The sequence below is a fragment of the Salvelinus alpinus genome, chromosome 1 (genome assembly GCF_045679555.1).
Source record: "Salvelinus alpinus chromosome 1, SLU_Salpinus.1, whole genome shotgun sequence".
In the NCBI taxonomy this organism is placed as follows: Eukaryota; Metazoa; Chordata; class Actinopteri; order Salmoniformes; family Salmonidae; genus Salvelinus; species Salvelinus alpinus.
The window spans coordinates 51,331,794-51,345,980 of record NC_092086.1 but is presented as its reverse complement, the minus strand read 5'-3'; the positions used below and the strand labels follow the sequence as shown (position 1 = coordinate 51,345,980).

The following is a 14,187-nucleotide window of genomic DNA, read 5'->3' as shown; positions in this document are numbered from 1 at the left end:
ATTCCTTCATGAAAGGCTGAGTTGTAAGTAGTTGTTAAAAGTTTGCATGGAGATGGCCTTGACTCAATGAGTTATCTTTAGCCAGTCCACACACACTTCTCACCATTAATGTCCTACTGCCACAGCTAGGATGCAGTGTGTAATTAGGGGGAAAGTTACTCTTTAACCAAGGCGCAATCTCCACTACACTTTTGTTTGTTCTAAATTGTGTTTTAAGTAAAATCATATTATAGATGACCTTTCAATGGTTTAGTGTGTTTTAATCCTGACAGTACATTATTAAGCATATGCTCTGCAGACTGATACTCTCTGACGAGCAGAAATAGATGAGGATTGATAAGAAATGACATCTCAGAACTCGTTACCCTTTGCCACACCCACAAGCAGTTGACAGATTGAGTCTGTCATGCCTGTGTGCGCGCATTGGCTTTTTATGACTTAAATAGAAGACTTTGGGGAGGTGTTCCTCCCACGCCTTTCATGATCTTTCCCCTCCCACCTCTATCCCCCCACGTGAAGTTGTATAAAACAACCAGCCCTTCTCCTCCACTCTTCACTAAGTCCTCTCCAGCTAGTGCAGTAAGACAGCAGACTCAATCAACATGTCCTTCTCCAGCAGCAGCTTCATGTCCTCTGGTGGATCCACGAGGGGAGCACCTATGGGCTTCTCTCGCCTCTCCATGTCTGGAGGTGGCAGCATGGGAGGTGGCAGCCGCATTAGTGGCATGAGGGCCGGCAGCGTGTACGGGGGTGCAGGTGGCTCTGGGGTGCGCATCTCCAGTTCCAATGCATCCAGGTCCTTCTCTGCTGGCAGTGGATTTGGCATGGGTGGTGGTGGAGGTGGCTTCAACCTGTCTGATGGCCTGGACCTGCACGTGTCTGCCAACGAGAAGGCCACCATGCAGAACCTGAACGACCGTCTGGCCACTTACCTGGACAAGGTCCGCTCCCTGGAGACGGCCAACGCTGATCTGGAGCACAAGATCCGCATGTTCCTGGAGGCCAAGACCTCCCCCACTGGTCGTGACTACAGTGCCTTTCATCTCTCTATCACCGAACTCCAAGGCAAGGTATGTCAGTCAACTCGTTTACAACTACAGTACACCATTATGACTACTTTTACCACTTGTTTATCAAGGCTGGGTTTTATGGCCACTGATAGCCGTTGCCTTACTATTGTGGAAGAGGAAGGGGAGTGCCAGTTACTCCAAGGCACAAAATAAACACCACTACTTAGTAAGCCTTCACCAGTAACCCGATAATGTCAAGGACAATATCATAAATCTAGTTCATGGCCATTACCGCGTTGATGTTCTTAAATGTAGCTTTTTCAATAATACCATTGTGCACTGTGAATGCAGTGTATGTATCCCCAGGGTCATTGATCTCTGGTCCAATGTCAGACACACTAACACACCCAAAACAGCCTCAAAATCAGATCAAGTTTATAGCGCCATTCATTTAATCACTCCAGATAAAACTGTTAAACTCCAAAACTTAATTTTCTCTTTCAGATCCAGGATGCCACACGCGTCAACAGTGGAATCTACCTCAGCATTGACAACGCCAAGCTGGCAGCAGATGACTTCAGGGTCAAGTGGGTGACATCATGAATGATCACAATAAATATGCATCAATCCATACTGTCTTCAATAGATAGAGTATATCTTTAGTCCAGTAAACAAAGCTGTTTTGATTTTGCTTAGGTATGAGAACGAGCTGTCCATGAGGCAGTCTGTGGAGGCCGACATCAGTGGCCTGAGGAGGATGCTGGATGACCTGACCATGGCCAGATCTGACCTGGAGTTGCAGATTGAGGGGCTGAGAGAGGAGTTGATCTTCCTCAAGAAGAACCACGAGGAGGTGAGTCTGAGTGACTATAGATTTAGTCATACAAAAGCAATTGCCAAGCTTCATGACTATTTGTCATCAGTTGATTGGGGGAAAAATTTGTCAATGTCATGCATAATGAGTAATGCATGACTGAGGTTGACCCAGACTATCCATGATTCCTTTAGGAGCTGTTGTCCATGCGTGCCCAAATGAGCGGCCAGGTCCATGTGGAGGTTGACGCTGCACCACAGGAAGACCTCAGCAAAGTCATGGCTGAGATTCGCGAACATTACGAGGCTGTCGCTGCCAAGAACAACAGAGAACTGGAGGGCTGGTTCCACGCCAAGGTAATACTGTTTCTCATTATAAAAATTATTCCATAATTTAGGTCCACGATATCCAAAATGTCCCATCAATTGAATTGTTCATGTAAAAACATTATTTTGGATGGTGTTTTCCACAGACCGAGGCACTGAACAAGGAAGTCGCAATTAGCACAGAAGTTATCCACACGTCCAGATCTGAAATCTCAGAAGTCAAACGTACGCTGCAGAGTCTTGAAATCGAATTGCAATCACAAATAAGCATGGTAAGACTGTTCAGAAATCAACCAAAATGATTTTGTTTCAATGTCTGCCACCCATCAATGAATTTGCTCTACTACTTCCTGATGTATTGTTGTGCTCTTAATTTCTCTCCAATAGAAATCATCCATGGAACATAACCTCGCAGAGACAAAGAACCGTTACTCCATGCAGCTGTCAGGTTATCAAATGCAGGTGACCAGCTTGGAGGAACAGTTGGTAAATCTCAGGGCTGAGCTGGAACGACAAGGACACGAATACCGGATGCTGCTGGACATCAAGACCAGACTGGAGATGGAGATCGCCGAGTACAGAAGGCTGCTGGATGGAGAGGCTAGCAGGTGAGCTTTGAGTCTCATGCCTCGTGTTTCAAACGGCATAGACATACAGTCAAAAATTGTCCTCAGAATGATGGAACCTAACAACATAGTTTTTTTGCTCTTCAGCATGTCATCCTCATCCTCGTCCACAACAACACGCAAGGTGGTGACTATTGTGGAGGAAATGGTGGACGGCAAGGTGGTCAGCTCCACCAGTTCCTCTGCCGGGACACTGGTTGGATCCCCGTGAGAAACATCTTGAACCAGAAATGTCACAACAAAGAACACCATGTCTCTGATGACTGCTGTCAAACTTTCTCAAAGAGATTAAGAAATAAACGTGCTCTGAACTGTTGAAACTGAATCTTCGTGTCTTGGCATTTTCTACTTCACATCAACTCAGTACACATTTCCTGAGCATTACCTGTTCATCTAACTCTGGTAGCCTTTCCTTTTGATGTGATGTTTAACACTGACAGTTAATTAGGCTATATGACAAAATACACTCTTTCACTTGCAAAATAACATAAACTTGAAAAATGTTTAACCAAATATTGGAAACTCAGCAAGAGGATGTTGCATGCACAAAGTAAATACATAGTGGGTCAATTTCCGCAACAACTAAGAGTGTTGAAGCGCAAGGCTAAACTTCTCGGCTGTTTTGGTCCCGTAGCTACCACTTTGTAGCAGCGTGAAGTTCACCCGTGGACATGCGCAGATACTCTGTGTGACTGTATAAGAGCAAAGCATTGCATCACGCTCATCTCATTATCTACGGTGCTGTTTGTTGCAACATCATCTCGCTATCTTTACCTTTAATTGCACACACAATACATGTATTATAAGCTAAGCCCTTATCATAGGCTATTAAAGCCCTTTGTACCCTATAAAAAAGGCCTCACCCCATAAATGTACAATAATGATGTCTGCACTGCAGATAACAATGTAACATGTCTGCTTAATCCATAATTAACCTTTTAGTGACATACTATAAAGTTATGGGACACTAAATAAACTGATTATATCTGGTCAATTGAAAGTCAAACGAAGAATGTAAACATAGTAATCAGTTGTTAAGTCTAATTGCAGTCTCTTTGAAGATGACCTTTGTCCATTTAATCCAGTTGGCCATTTAATGGTGTGTGCATTCAACGACAAGTGTCATTTATTCATATAAGATCACCAGTTATCAGCTTTTCTCTTTCACTGTTGGATTAAACAATTAACACCACAAACAGTGTTTTGGAACTTCAGCCAACCCAGTGATCTGGGATTCCCTTGGCAGTCAGACAAAACAAACGAATGAAGCTTACCCAAGTGACAAAACAAACGAATGAAGCTTACCCAAGTGACAAAACAAACGAATGAAGCTTACCCAAGTGACAAAACAAACGAATGAAGCTTACCCAAGTGACAAAACAAACGAATGAAGCTTACCCAAGTGACAAAACAAACGAATGAAGCTTACCCAAGTGACAAAACAAACGAATGAAGCTTACCCAAGTGACAAAACAAGGCACAAACTGTAACTTGTAAACAACGTCTCTCATGGAAAAACAAACAAAATACAAAAGAGACTATTACAGAGAACTATAAGACACACTGACCCATGTCAGTGGGTAACTTGATTTACGAATCAACAGTCTGAAATACAAGTGTGGAAATCCACTATCTGCAACAACTGACAAAATTCACTATCTGCAACAATCGACGAAATCCACTATCTGCAACAATTGACTTCTGGACTAACCAAAGCCAACATTGTAGTCGGGATGTAAAATGTACACTATCGTTCAAAAGTTTGGGGTCACTTAGACATTTCCTTGTTTTTGAAAGAAAAGCACATTTTTTTGTCCATTGCATTTAATTTTTATTTTTTTATTTCACCTTTATTTAACCAGGTAGGCTGGTTGAGAACAAGTTCTCATTTACAACTGCGATCTGGCCAAGATAAAGCATAGCAGTTCGACACGTACAAAAACACAGAGTTACACATGGAATAAACAAAACATACAGTCAATAATACAGTAGAAAAAAAATAAAACAAAAAGTCTATATACAGTGAGTGCAAATGAGGTAAGATAAGGGAGTAAAGGCAATAAATAGACCATGGTGGCGAAGTAATTACAAAATAGAAATTAAACACTGGAATGGTAGATGTACAGAAGATGAATGTGCAAGTAGAGATACTGGGCTGCAAAGGAGCAAGATAAATAAATAAATACTGTATGGGGATGAAGCTGCTCTGACAGCTTGTGCTTAAAGCTAGTGAGGGAGATATGAGTCTCCAGCTTCAGTGATTTTTGCAGTTCGTTCCAGTCATTGACAGCAGAGAACTGGAAGTTAAGGCGGCCAAAGGAGGAATTGGCATTGGGGTGACCAGTGACATATACCTGCTGGAGCGCTGCTACGAGTGGGTGCTGCTATGATGACCAGTGAGCTGAGATAAGGCAGGGCTTTCCCTAGCAGAGACTTGTAGATTACCTGGAGCCAGTGGGTTTGGCGACGAGTATGAAGCGAGGGCCAGCCAACGAGAGCGTACGGGTAGTGGTGGGTAGTATATGGGGCTTTGGTGACAAAACGGATGGCACTGTGATAGACTGTATCCAGTTTGTTGAGTAGAGTGTTGGAGGCTATTTTATAAATGTCATTGCCGAAGTCGAGGATAGGTAGGATGGTCAGTTTTATGAGGGTATGTTTGGCAGAGTGAGTGAAGGAGGCTTTGTTGCGAAATAGGACGCCGATTCTAGATTTAATTTTGGATTGGAGATGCTTAATGTGAGTCTGGAAGGAGAGTTTACAGTCTAACCAGACACCTAGGTATTTGTAGTTATCCACATATTCTAAGTCGGAGCCGTCCAGAGTAGGGATGCTGGACAGGCGGGCAGGTGCGGGTAGTGATCGGTTGAAGAGCATGCATTTAGTTTTACTTGCATTTAAAACTTCTTAGGGATAGGGGGCGACATTTTCACTTTTGGATGAATTTGTGCCCAAATTAAACGGCCTCGTACTCTGTCCTAGATCATATGATATGCATATTATTATTACTATTGGATAGAAAACACTCTGAAGTTTCTAAAACTGAATTATATCTGTGAGTAAAACAGAACTCATATGGCAGGCAAACTTCCAAATAGGAAGTGAAAATTCTGAAATGGGTCTCTGTGAAAGGCATCGCCTATTCAATTGCCTAATATTTATGAATCTGTATGCACTTCATACGCCTTCCACTAGATGTCAACAGGCAGTAGAACGTGGAATGAAGCATATAGCTTCATGTGGGACCGGATGAGAGTCTTTGGAGTGCGTGGTCAGGGAGATTGCCAGTACTTGGCCGCGCACATTGGGAATGTCATGTCTTTATCTGCACTGAGTTATATAGACATGAAGAAATTCTCAGTCTGGGACGTTATTGGATATATGTGAGAAAAACATCCTGAAGATTGATTCTCAACTGAGTTTGACCAGTTTATTCGACTTTTGATATAACTTTTTTAAGTTTTCGTTCATTGCGCAAATCTGTATGGACACGTGAGCTACACATGCTAGCCAAAGTTGCTAATTCGACAGAAGAAATGGACATTCTAAAACAAAACAGCGATTTATTGTGGAACTAGGATTCCTGGCACTGCATTCTGATGAAAGTTCATCAAAAGTAAGGGAATATTTATGATGTTATTTCGTATTTCTGTTGACTCTGTTGACTCCAACATGGCGGAGAATGGCTGAGCGCTGTCTCAGATTATTGCATGCTGTGCTTTTTACTAAAGTTATTTTTTAAATCTAACACAGCGGTTGCATTAAGAACCAGTGTATCTTTAATTATATGTACAACATGTATCTTTCATCAAAGTGTATGATGAGTATTTCTGTATTTCTTAGTTGCTATCTGTAATTACTTTCGCTATTTTGGAGCCATTTCGGAACATGGTGCCAATGTAAAACCACGATTTCTGGCTATAAATATGCACATAATCGAACAAAACATAAATGTATTGTATAACATGATGTCATATGACTGTCATCTGATGAAGTTGTTCAAAGGTTAGTGATTAATTTTATCTCTATTTGTGGGTTTTGTGAAAGCTATCTTTGCGGTGAAAAAATGGCTGTGTTTGTTGGGATATGGTGGTGAGCTAACATAAATATATGTTGTGTTTTCGTTGTAAAACATTTTAAAAATCGGACATGTTGGCTGGATTCATAAGATGTTTATCTTTCATTTGCTGTATTGGACTTGTGATTTCATTAAATTATATTATATGATATCCCTGTGGGGCTAGGCTAGGCTATTCTAGTCAGCGTTTCTGATGAGAATGATCCCGGATCCGGGATGGGGGGTCTGTAGAGGTTTTAAGAGCAGTTGGAGGCCACGGATGGAGAGTTGTATGGCATTAAAGCTCGTCTGGAGGTTAGTTAACACAGTGTCCAAAGAAGGGCCAGAAGTATACAGAATGGTGTCGTCTGCGTAGAGGTGGATCAGAGAATCACCAGCAGCAAGAGCGACATCATTGATGTATACAGAGAAGAGAGTTGGCCCGAGAATTGAACCCTGTGGCACCCCCATAGAGACTGCCAGAGGTCCGGACAACAGGCCCTCCGATTTGACACATTGAACTTTATCAGAGAAGGCGAGGCAATCATTTGAGAAACCAAGGCTGTTGAGTCTGCCAATAAATAACATCAAATTGAACAGAAATACAGTGTCGACATTGTTAATGTTGTAAATGACTATTGTAGCTGGAAACGGCAGATTTTTTATGGAATATCTACATAGGCGTACAGAGGCCCATTATCAGCAACCATCACTCCTGTGTTCCAATGGCATGTTATGTTAGCTAATCCAAGTTCATCATAATAAAAGGCTAATTGATCCTTAGAAAAACCTTTTGCAATTATGTTAGCACAGCTGAAAACTGTTGTTCTGATTAAAGAAGCAATAAAACTGACCTTCTTTAGACTAGTTGAGTATCTGGAGCATCAGCATTTGTGGGTTCGATTACAGGCTCACTCAAAATGGCCAGAAACAAATAACCTTCTTCTGAAACTCATCAGTCTATTCTTGTTCTGAGAAATGAAGGCTATTCCATGCGAGAAATTGCCAAGAAACTGAAGATCTCATACAACGCTGTGTACTACTCCCTTCACAGAACAGCGCAAACTGGTTCTAACCAGAATAGAAAGAGGCGTGGGAGGCCCCGGTGCTTAACTGAGCAAGAGGACAAGTACATTAGAGAGTCTAGTTTGAGAAACAGACACCTCACAAGTCCTCAACTGGCAGCTTCATTAAATAGTACCCGCAAAACACCAGTCTCAACGTCAACAGTGAAGAGGTAACTCCGGGATGCTGGCCTTCTAGGCAGAGTTCCTCTGTCCAGTGTCTGTGTTCTTTTGCCCATCTTAATATTTTCTTTTTATTGGCCAGTCTGAGATATGGCTTTTTCTTTGCAACTCTACCTAGAAGGCCAGGCCTCTGTACGCCTATCTAGATATTCCATTAAAAATCAGCCATTTCCAGCTACAATAGTCATTTACAACATTAACAATGTCTACACCGTATTTCTGATTTATGTTATTTTAATGGAGAAATAAATTGCTTTTCTTTCAAAAACAAGGACATTTCTAAGTGACCCCAAACTTTTGAACAGTAGTGTAGGTTATAATCAGAATAATCAGTTAAGTCCTGAAGGAAATAGCAACTTAAAAGTGTGGCCAATTGCTCGATTCTTCTAAAACTATAGGTGCAGTGTATGGACAAAGATTAAAAGCAAAGGCTCATGTTCCCTAAACAAGGACCAAACCCTATGCTTTATTGACATGTTTCTTATTTCTTCCCTGAGTTACCGGCCGTGTGCTGTATGGATGGAATTTCCCACACATTCACCTGTGTATAAACCTCAAACCCCCCTCTCCCTCCCTCATTGTCTGGCATAAAAGGAGCCGTGTCCAACCGCTCTGCACTCGTTCCCCTCCAGCCCGAGCAGTAGGACAGCACCATGACCTCCTTCTCAAACCGCAGCTTTGTGGCCTCTGGTGGATCCATGAGAATGGGCTATCCTCGCTATTCCGGTGGTAGCATGGGAGGTGGACAGATCAGCGCCATGAGGGCCGGCAGCGTGTACGGGGATGCAGGTGGCTCCGGGGTGCGCATCTCCAATGCCTCTAACACTTACTCTGCTGGTGGTGGTTTTGGCATGGGTGGTGGGGCTGGTGGCTTCAACGTGTCTGACTCTGTCGATGTGAACGAGAACAAGAAATCCACCATGCAGAACCTGAACGACCGTCTGGCCACTTACCTGGACAAGGTCCGCTCCCTGGAGACGGCCAACGCTGATCTGGAGCACAAGATCTGCATGTTCCTGGTGGCCAAGACCAAGACAGAATTTCATGACTGCACTGCCTTCAAGGTCACCATCCATGAGCTCCAAGACAGGGTAAGGCCACCAATTCCAGGCTGAGATACTATAAAATTAACATCTGGCAGAAAGTGCTATATAGCAAAGAAGTAACATTGTACACAGGAAGACAGATTAGTGTAAAGTCCATATGAAAATGAGAGGTCAGTTTAAAGCAAATGCACACTGGGTTTTTTCAATGACAAACAAAAAAATAAAATTCTGTCGGCAGAACAACGTAATGGTTTATTTATTTTTAAGGGTGTTGTTGTGGAGGGGTGCAGTCAGTTTTTCAGGAACGGGCAGTTGCTCAGATTTGACTACTTGTCCCAATAATGCCCAATGTTTGTGAATATGAGCTGCATCAGCTGAAAGATATTCCAGACAAAGTTTCCCGTAAGGAGTTTTTTTTGTCTTGTGTCTCGAGCCACACCCAAACAGAGCTCCGCAGAGGCAAAACGTTTTCACTAAGGATGAGGGTGTATTTAGAAAGGGAGACTTCAATATTTACCTGAAGAATAAATGTACGCTAGATTTTCACATTTTAGTTCAGCTGTCAGTATGTGCATTATAGCTAGTTTTGCTAACATGCTTATCAGTTGCATGTAAGCAGATACATTTTTGTCCAGTGCAACCACAAAGCCTACATAGAAATGCCTCTTTCACAATAGAATGTTCCTATTTTTTGACCTATAGTGATCAACTTTCCATCAGATGATCGCAGCTATTTTCAATCGCCATTTTACCCTCCGCTGTCTTCTATTCCATTGTGAAGCTTTCACTGTGGTGTATTTACAGAGCTTTGTTCTCTTAACGTCGGATACACACCACTACACCCACTACACACTGCCAAACAATGCTTCTGGTCCACAGAAAAATGTCTATGTGAAATCTGATCTCAGTAATCCACCCATAAAACCGGAGACATACCTCTGTGCCCTCTTTCAGATCGTTGATGCCACTCATTTGAATGGAGGAATCCACCTGGCCATTGACAACGCTAAGCTGGCCACAGATGACTTTCAAGCAAAGTGAGTCTGAGAATAACTGATACAGAATAACTGATACAGAACAACTACAGGGTGGGACTAAAAGACATTTCATGTTGTGCCTCTATAGATTATTCTCAAAATGTGTTATACAATAATGTTGAAATCAATCACTAATTTAGACAATAAACATACAGCACATATGGCAGAAAAATATCATCTTTGTTTGCATAAATGATCAGTAAGATGAAATAGCTGACATGAAAAAAAGTTAGAACTAAGAACCTTGTTGATGCTGTTACAAAGGTATGAGAAGGAGCTGGCTATGAGGCAGGCTGTGGAGGCCGACATCAATGGGCTGAGGAGGGTGCTGGACGAGCTGACCATGGCCAGATCTGACCTGGAGATGCAGATTGAGGGGCTTAGAGAGGAGTTGACCCACCTCAAGATGAACCACGAGGAGGTGGGTTTGACAAAGACCTCAAGCAGAGGCTATGGGGTGAACGCTGCTATGATTCAACATTAGGCTACTATGTTTGATTGAACAGGATTGAAGGATTGAATATTGACCAGATATATGTTAATGCTTTCTTCCCAGGACCTCTTGGCCATGCATAATCAGATGAGCGGCCAGGTCAACGTGGAGGTGGACGCTGCACCACAGGAAGACCTCACCAAAGTCATGGCTGAAATCCGCGACCACTACGAGGCCATCGCTAACAAGAACTGTAAAGATCTGGAGGGCTGGTTCAATGCCAAGGTTATACTGCATCCTTTCTTTTTGGCCAATGACATGTTTATGTTTTCCAGTTATAGTCTTCAGTGAATGTAATCAGTAATGACCCCCTACGGTATGCTGTCTTTCATTCACAGTCAGAAGAAATCAACAATGTCGTGGCAGTCAGCACAGAGACCCTCCAATCATCCAGATCTGAAATCACTGAAGTTAAGCGCACACTGCAAAGTCTAGAAATCGAACTCCAATCCCAACTCAGCATGGTGAGATAAACAAAAAATACAAAGTAGAAAAATTGTATACCTATGCACTTACATCCAGTCATCTATAAAAGTTTCTCTTTCTCTCTTTCTTACTTATTCCTGTCAGAAAGCATCCCTGGAAGGCACCCTGGCTGATACACAGAGCCGCTATGCCAATATGCTAGCCGGCTACCAGAGGCAGGTGACCAGCCTGGAGGACCAGCTTGGTCATCTTCGTGCTGACCTGGACCGCCAGGGCCAACAGTACAGAATGCTACTGGACATCAAGACCAGGTTGGAGATGGAGATCGCTGAGTACAGGAGGCTGCTTGATGGAGAGTTTTCCAGGTGAGCCTGGATCTTTACACAAATCATTGAAAAACAGTCTTGAAATGTGTGCGCCAAAAATAATTGAGCCAAAGTAGGCCTTTCTAACAATATTGTCTCTGCCTCCACAGTCCCTCAACTGCCACCACCACTAATACCTTTTTGCAGAAGGTGGTGACCTATGTGCAGGAGATTGTTGACGGCGAGGTGGTCAACTCAGACGCTGTGCAAGAGATCGTGGATGAGGATAAATCTTGAATTGGGGAGCCACACAGATCAGAACACAAACCCTCTGATGCCTGCTGTCAACCTTGCTCAGAGCGATTAAGAAATAAAAGTGATCCGAGGTGATGAAACTACATTTTTGTCTCTTGCGCTTTTTTTAATTTAAAGAAATGTTTACATCAAAACTGTTTCCTACAAAGTAGTGACCATTTTGACAGCTGTGGTTGCCATCGAGATGGTCAATACCAATTCTAAAATGTCACGAACCCCACGTTTCTTGCTCTTGGTAAATTTGGATAATTTACTGTTATTAAAGGCCCATTGCAGTCTAAATGCGATGTTCCAGTGTTTTATATATATTTCCACACTATGAGTTTGGAATAATACTGTAAAATTGTGAAAAGGATTATAATGGCCTTTTAGTGTAAGAGCTGTTTGAAAAGACCGCCTGAAATGTCAGCCTGTTTTAGTGGAAAGGAGTTTTGGCCTACCTGGTGACATCACTAATAATTAGTCATTAGATTAATAAGAGAGTTCAAATCTCTCTGCCAATAACATTTAGTTTTCAGTTTTCCCCTCCCCACTCAGACCACTCCCAGACAGTCTAGCAAAATGTTTGTTTCTTTTGGACAATTTTAATTGAAAACAATAACAGTGAGGTACTTAATTGTTAACCAGAAATTATTTGATAGTGATATAAAAACGGCTGCTTTGGGCCTTTAATGCAACCTCAGCCATCCTGTCATAGAGCAACCAGGGAGCACCGCAAATAGCCAGGATGGCAGCCAGGCACCCAGAATAAGTAAGGTAACAAGTAAGTCTTCAGTTTAGTCAGAAAATATGTATGGTCCTGTAAGTGAGTTTGGTACATGCCACAGACTTCCTGTATTGCATGCTGCAGACAACAGATTTGGAATTTAAAACATATATTTTTTTTCATCAATAGTTTAGTTCACAATTACACATTTTGCTTTATTTGACAAACATGCAGTTCCAACAAAAGTTATAATTATATATATATGAATTAAAATATTTTGTGAATTATGCCATAAAACAATAAATGAATTTCTGTGAAATCTCTTTTCAATGAAGGAATACCTTTTCTTTCAGCAAAAACAGCACTGAAATTACCACATTAAAATATTCATAAGACTAGCATAGGGATTTTTCTAAATAGAAACCTCTCCTGTTACAATGTCCAAAATAAATTGTTGATTGTTTGGAGGTGTACAGTCAACCGACAGCAAATATAATTTGGAGTATTACAGTGGACTGGTCAAGAACATTCTAAATTGATAGCCTATTTTCTCTACTACATTCTTGAATTTTCAGGCTTTCTTAAATATCCAGTTGTGTAAAAATACTTAAGTAAAAAAACTTTCTAGTACCACTTAAGTAGTTTTTGAGGTACCGGTACTTCACTTTACAACTTATATTTCTATCAACTTTGACTTTTACTCTACCACATTCCTGAAGAAAATAATGTACTTTTTACTCCATATATTTTCCCTGACACTCAAAAGTACTTATCAGGACAGGAAAATTGCCAAATTCACACACTTATCAATAGAACATCTCTGGTCATCCCTACTGCCTCTGATTTGGCTGACTCACTAAACACAAATGGTTTGTTAGTAAATTATGTCTGAGTGTGCCTCTGGCTATCTGTCAAACGCAACAGGAAAATCGTGCCATCTGATTCGCTTAACATAAGGAATTTGAAATAATTTATACTTTTACTTTTGATACTTAAGTATATTTTTGCAATTAAATTAACTTTTGATACTTAAGTATATTTTAAACAAAATACTTTTAGACTTTTATTCAAGTAGTATTTTACTGGATGACCCATTTTCTATTAAGGTATCTTTAATTTTACTCAAGTATGACGATTGGGTACTTTTTCCACCACTGTAAATATCATTGATTGAACATCTTGATATATACATTAGGCCTAAGTGTCACGTTCCTGACCTGTTTTCCTTTGTTTTGTATTTGTTTTAGTTGGTCAGGGCGTGAGTTGGGTGGGTTGGTCTAGGTTTGATTTTCTATGTTGGGATTTTGTGTTCGGCCTGGTATGATTCTCAATCAGAGACAGCTGTCAATCGTTGTCCCTGATTGAGAATCATACTTAGGCAGCCTGGGTTTCACCTGTGTTTTGTGGGTGTTTGTTCCTGTGTCTGTGTTTGGGCCACACAGGACTGTTTCAGGTTAGTCACGTTTGTTGGTTTTTGTAGTTGGAAGTGTTTTGTTGTTTTTTCATTAAAATATAAACACTTACCTCTCCGCATCTTGGTCCGATCCATGCTCGTCTGAGGAGGAGAACGACTACGACAGCCGTTACAGAAACACCCACCATAACAGGACCAAGCGGATTGGAGAAGGAAGGCAAGAACAACAGCAATGGGGAAAAGAGGAATGGACTTGGGAGGAAATCCTAGACGGTAAAGGACCCTGGGCAGAGCCAGTGGAGTGTCGCCGCCCCAAAGCGGAGAGGAGGTTTTATGAGGCGAAAGCAAGGCAGAGCGGCTGGAAG

General features: G+C 41.7%; 2 protein-coding genes across 2 annotated transcripts; both read left to right on the top strand.

The window, feature by feature from the left end:
• The first annotated feature begins 475 nt into the window (after nucleotides 1–475).
• On the top strand, nucleotides 476–3,101 carry LOC139579590 (keratin, type I cytoskeletal 13-like). Its single transcript, XM_071408352.1, has 7 exons — nucleotides 476–1,070; nucleotides 1,515–1,597; nucleotides 1,707–1,863; nucleotides 2,019–2,180; nucleotides 2,297–2,422; nucleotides 2,538–2,758; nucleotides 2,864–3,101. Exons 1-7 carry the CDS (start codon nucleotides 603–605, stop codon nucleotides 2,985–2,987), a joined length of 1,341 nt encoding a protein of 446 aa, XP_071264453.1. The 5' UTR covers nucleotides 476–602; the 3' UTR covers nucleotides 2,988–3,101.
• A 5,568-nt stretch (nucleotides 3,102–8,669) lies between these two features.
• On the top strand, nucleotides 8,670–11,787 carry LOC139579597 (keratin, type I cytoskeletal 50 kDa-like). The gene is made up of 7 exons (XM_071408364.1): nucleotides 8,670–9,171; nucleotides 10,081–10,163; nucleotides 10,428–10,584; nucleotides 10,720–10,881; nucleotides 10,995–11,120; nucleotides 11,227–11,447; nucleotides 11,558–11,787. Exons 1-7 carry the CDS (start codon nucleotides 8,734–8,736, stop codon nucleotides 11,682–11,684), a joined length of 1,314 nt encoding a protein of 437 aa, XP_071264465.1. The 5' UTR covers nucleotides 8,670–8,733; the 3' UTR covers nucleotides 11,685–11,787.
• The last annotated feature ends 2,400 nt before the right edge of the window (nucleotides 11,788–14,187 follow it).